Here is a 5,194-nt window from a genome sequence, read left to right on the forward strand (position 1 = left end):
ACCTTTTGGCCCTGACAAATAGCAAACGATTGTTGAGGAAACCTGTTTGAAAACATTAATCAGTGGTGCAGAAATTACACAATTAATCCTTTACATCACTCACTTTAAGTCCATTGCCTAAAGCCCAAGCCCCTCGGGCCGGATTTTGATGTTCCTCATTTCATGTAGCCCACAAGCTAATTTCAGCTATGTAGATTGGCAGATATACAGAATGTCTCATTGACCAATTAGTTAACGATTTCCTTGTGAATATTAATGAGCCTTCCCCTGTCCCCTAACCTTATTTTTATAAATGCATTTTGCTACCTCCAAAAGCGGAATGAACCCACACTACCCCAGTAAACACAGAACGTTTTCCTTATGTTTGCATATGGTTCCCATTTGGTTATTTTTGGGGGAATCAATTCTTAATGTTCTAGGAACATTCTCTACAGGTTATATTTTTTAAAACCACAGACTAATGTTAAAGCTGGAGTGATCCATTTTATAATTAAGCTTTTGTGTTTAACTTCTGTCTCCCTCCTTTTTCCTTCCCCTGCCATGAGATGGCAGGCTGCACCAGCACAGGGTACAACTACACATGTACATGCAAGTGGGGCTACACTGGAAATGGAAAAGAGTGCACAGGTACGGTACATACAATAAACACACATGCTCACACCTAATCAGATATATGCAGTCAATAATGTGTGCATAATTTTCCACACAGATACTAATGAGTGTCTGGACCCCTCGGCCTGCCCCAACGCCAAGTTTAAATGTGTGAACATGCCGGGCTCAGTGCGCTGCTCATGTCGTTATCAGAACACCAGGGACTTTGATGACTGTGGTAAGTGTGATGGAGCTTGTCTCTGTTTCACACTCTTTCTGTACACTCACATGCAGGCGCATATCAGTGACAGTTGTTCGGCTGGCACATGCAGAATTCACAGTTACTTTTGATAGTCAGTCAGTGGAGAAGAATTCTTAACTAACACATAATGGTGTAATTACCTTCCAACTGAGGCAAATTGCTGAAGCTAACCGGCCAAACCTTTATTGGAATGCCTGTCTTTTATAAAGTTTATGTATCCCCTGCCCTTTGCGTCTTCATTTCTTAAATATTTAGACAAATATAATTATGCTTTCAGCTGCATTCCTGCAGATTTTCCATGAAAATCAAAACAGAAAAATAAAATCTGCAGATTCTTTCTGGGCCATTATGTTTCTCCTAGTCACCAAAGAAAACTGTATGAACTATTACTTTTTTAAGTACTATGGTGTACCATGGTACGATAATGGTATAAAATGATAATACAGTGATATTTTGATATGGGTAGTTACATAACATGTTTTTTATTTAATCAACATCAAAGTTATAGGTTAACATTTATATGAAAGTATATATTGTAGGTCCTGTAACTGGACACTATTTCTTGTAAGTTTTGCATTATTTTTAATCAACATTTGCCTTAACATTTTATGTTGTCCTGTGGTGTAAAAAAATTTTTTTTAAAGTACAAATATTCAATTTTACTATCTCAGTAAATATGAGGTCATTAAAACTACCTGCATAATAAGTAAAAAATTAGAAGGTAATTAAAATTAAAATACTTCTAGATGAAGAAGGGCATGTCACATCGCAGGACAATTTTCAATTTTCCAAAAGTATTTCATGTCAGCTGCATACATACCATTTATGATATCATGTTAATGAGTAAAGATACCAAGGTATCTACATACTTCAAGGTGTATGTCCAAATAAACCACGGAAATAAAGTGCAGTCTAAAATGTATTTTGCACCACCCAATTTTTATTTTATTTTTTCTATTTTTGTATCTTGTGTCTATAAATGTTAACTGTAATCATGTTTTTTAAACGCTATTTGGTGATAACAGTCCTGTTTTCTGTACAGTTACAGCAGACCCTGTCTCTGGGTTTCCAAAACAAGTTTTACAATGCCAGTGTTATGCCTTCTGACCCAGAATTGGCAAGCGGACTGAGCGAGTACAGGATCAATGCGTCCAGTGACACCCCACACTGGTATGTCATGGACTACCTCACCCAAGTCGGTCAGTACTATGGTATCTGCTCAGCCTTCGTGGGGGTAAGATGAACCTTCCTATACCATTTGGTCATTTTTTTACCAAAATCACTTTTTCCGATGCAGTAAAATGGTTTCCTTTATTTGAGCAGTACAATACAGTACTTGGTGACTTTTTCTCCACTTGCCATCTGAACACACACAAATTTGACTTGATTTGATAAGTCTAAGTGGTGGTTAAAAATAAAATAAAAAATGAGACCTTTACTCTTCGTGGTCAAAATTGGCTGGCCATAGGATATGAATGGGAAAGACTAAAAAAACAGAGAACATTTTTGGGATTTGTCCAATACAGTATATAAATCAGTCACATTGCGGACCCACACACACACATACTTACACACACACGAACACAAATTAACCTGTGATACTGGAACACAGAGCAGTTATTTGGAATTTTGTCAAATAAAATCTATTAATCAGCCACAATGCAGAACACACACACACATAAATGAGGGAGTAATAACAGTTGCTAATAAAGGATTGGTCAGAAATGCTTTTAAGGCGGGGCTTAGTGAAGGGTCAATTTAATTTTCACAGTCCATTGCTGTTTTTTTCTGTTTTTAACTGTTTATTTACTTTGGGTTATCAAATTCTGATGTTTGTAATAAATGATTGGTAACAAAATGATTATTCAGTGTCTTCTCTTTGTAATACCAGGTCAGGTTTGACTGTAAGCACACTGTAATGTAAATATATAGAAGAACTGTGGTGAATTCTCCAAGAAGCTTGGAACATCCTATCTGCCAACGACCAAGAAAAACTGTGTCCAGGTTTTTCTATTCTAGGTGGTCACACTGAATATTGATTTTGCTTTTTTATGTTTACTGGACTTTATATGACATTAAGTGATAAATGAAAACTTTTTATGTCATTATTTTTGAAGACAATCTCACTATGCAACATTTTTACAAGTGCCTAAAACTTTTGCACAGTACTGTATATCCAAATGCATATCTTGTGATCAAATGTAGAATTACTACACAGTAAGTGGCTGTATAGAACACTGCAGCCATCTACTGGCTATTATTGTCATAACATGATTTTCAAGTCATGTTATTTTTCTTTTTCCACCAGATGGCAGCAATCTGCCCCCAATACATGACATGTTCTCATATTTTCTTCATATTTCAACTTGAAGTGTAGTTTTTACTATAGTGAAGTTACATAAGTGTGCTTATTTGCACATGCAAATGAATGGTGAAATCAAGAAATGTGTATGTAAATAAGATCTAAAAAAAAACATAAAATCCCAAAAGAAGTGAATGATTCTATTGTTTGTACTGTTATCATTTCTTTAAAAAAAAAAAAAGTTATACCTTTACTGTTTCCAGTCAAAATATTAGGTTGGACTTCTGATCAAGCAAACGTCATTGGTTATCGAATGGCTTATGACCAAACATCATTGACATCAAACCTGATGCCTAGCACCATGTTATTAAAAGAGCTATGTGAAGATTTTTCAAATATTCTTCTTTTGAATTCCACAGAAAAAAATAAAAAAATAAAAAAATTAACAGCATATGATTTGGAACGTGTCTTATATATTCCTTATTATTCCACAAGACCTTGATGAATGCAAAGCAAATAAGGCTATATGCTCAAAACCTGCCCAGTGTGCCAACACCTATGGAGGCTGCAGGTGTGTGTGCAATGGCACTGATCTAAAGGAAACACAGTCATGCATATTCGGTAAGGACATAATCGTCCTAACACTCATTAGCTTTTTCATAATGTGCCCTTATATTATACAACTGTACAGAGTGATTGTTTTTCTCCTTCAACTAAGACTGGAATAGTGTGAACCACACAGACATAGCGGATGTTCAGTCTAAGGAGGACAAGAAGGAATTAATTTTGGGGCTTGTCGTGGGCATTGGTATACCCCTCCTGCTGCTTCTGATGCTGGCTGCTCTTGCCTGCTGCTTCTGCTCATGCAAAAAAAAAAAAAAAAAAAAAAAAAAAAAACGTCACTGGAGAGTGAGTGTGCAGCTGATCAAACATAGTAACACAAAAATAAAAATAAAACAATGAAGTCAAAGGGTGTAAAAATGGCAATGAAAATGTATCCCAGTGTTGTTATACTGAATATCAGCACTATTGGAACGCTGCTTGGCCAGTCACTTTTGGGAACTGGAACTAACTGTTGTACAATGAATATTTAGAATATTTAAAGGGATAGTTCACCCAAAATGAAAATGTTCTCATTGACTCACCCTCATGGCATCCCAGATGTGCATGACTTTCTTTCTTCTGCAGAACACAAAGATTTGTAGGAGAATATTTCAGCTCTGTAGGTCCTCACAATGCAAGTGAATGGTGGCCAGAACTTTGAAGCTCCAAAAAGCACATAAAGGCAGCATGAAAGTAATCCATATGACTCCAGTGTTTAAATTCATGTCTTCAGAAGCAATATGATAGGTGTGGGTGAGAAAAAGAAAAATATCCAGATAATAAGTCCTTTTTTACTCTAAATCTTCACTTTCACTTCCACATTCTTCTTATTTTGTTTTTTGGCAATTCACATTCTTCGTACAAATCGCCACCTTCTGGTTTGGCTTGCCAAAGGTGGAGATTTAAAGTAAAACCTATCATGTCGCTTCAGAAGATATGGATTTAACCACTGGCATTTTATGGATTACTTTTATGCTGACTTTATGTGCTTTTTGGAGCTTCAAAGTTCTGGCCACCATTCACTTGCATTGTGAGGACCTACAGAGCTGAGATATTCTCCTAAAAATCTTTGTGTTCTGCAGAAGAAAGAAAGTCATACACATCTGGGATGCCACGAGGGTGAGTAAATGATGGCAGAATTTTTAGTTTTGGGTAAACTATCCCTTTTACAATGGCTGATGGTCACATAGTTTGCCTAGGTCTGCATCAAACTCTTGTGATTTTGCTTATAAACCATCCAATTTTTGTCGTTGTGTTGGTGCATATATGTGGATGATTGCATGCCAATAGTGCACTAGATCTTAACTCTCTCTCTCGCTCCATCTCTCTCTCTCTCTCTCTCTCTCTCTCTCTCTCTCTTAAGTATTCCTCACCTGCTGCTAAGTACATTCAAGAGCAACTTCGACAACCCCTCCCTGCAATACATCACCCACTGC

The 5,194-nt window shown here is 36.6% G+C and overlaps 1 protein-coding gene across 1 annotated transcript; it reads left to right on the top strand.

Annotated features, from left to right (window-relative positions):
* The first annotated feature begins 540 nt into the window (after positions 1 to 540).
* LOC127414268 (latent-transforming growth factor beta-binding protein 2-like) lies at positions 541 to 2,798 on the top strand. The gene is made up of 4 exons (XM_051652183.1): positions 541 to 627; positions 710 to 829; positions 1,966 to 2,087; positions 2,745 to 2,798. Exons 1-4 carry the CDS (start codon positions 546 to 548, stop codon positions 2,775 to 2,777), a joined length of 357 nt encoding a protein of 118 aa, XP_051508143.1. The 5' UTR covers positions 541 to 545; the 3' UTR covers positions 2,778 to 2,798.
* The last annotated feature ends 2,396 nt before the right edge of the window (positions 2,799 to 5,194 follow it).

The sequence above is a fragment of the Myxocyprinus asiaticus genome, chromosome 23, assembly GCF_019703515.2.
Source record: "Myxocyprinus asiaticus isolate MX2 ecotype Aquarium Trade chromosome 23, UBuf_Myxa_2, whole genome shotgun sequence".
NCBI classification, from domain to species: Eukaryota; Metazoa; Chordata; class Actinopteri; order Cypriniformes; family Catostomidae; genus Myxocyprinus; species Myxocyprinus asiaticus.

Bases quoted from the DNA above. Each gene is read 5' to 3' on its own strand.
- LOC127414268 (XM_051652183.1), top strand. From the start codon at position 546: ATGGCAGGCTGCACCAGCACAGGGTACAACTACACATGTACATGCAAG. The intron at 628-709 runs GTACGGTACATA...TTTTCCACACAG, and splicing joins AAATGGAAAAGAGTGCACAG to ATACTAATGAGTGTCTGGAC. The intron at 2,088-2,744 runs GTAAGATGAACC...TTGTAATACCAG, and splicing joins TCTGCTCAGCCTTCGTGGGG to GTCAGGTTTGACTGTAAGCA.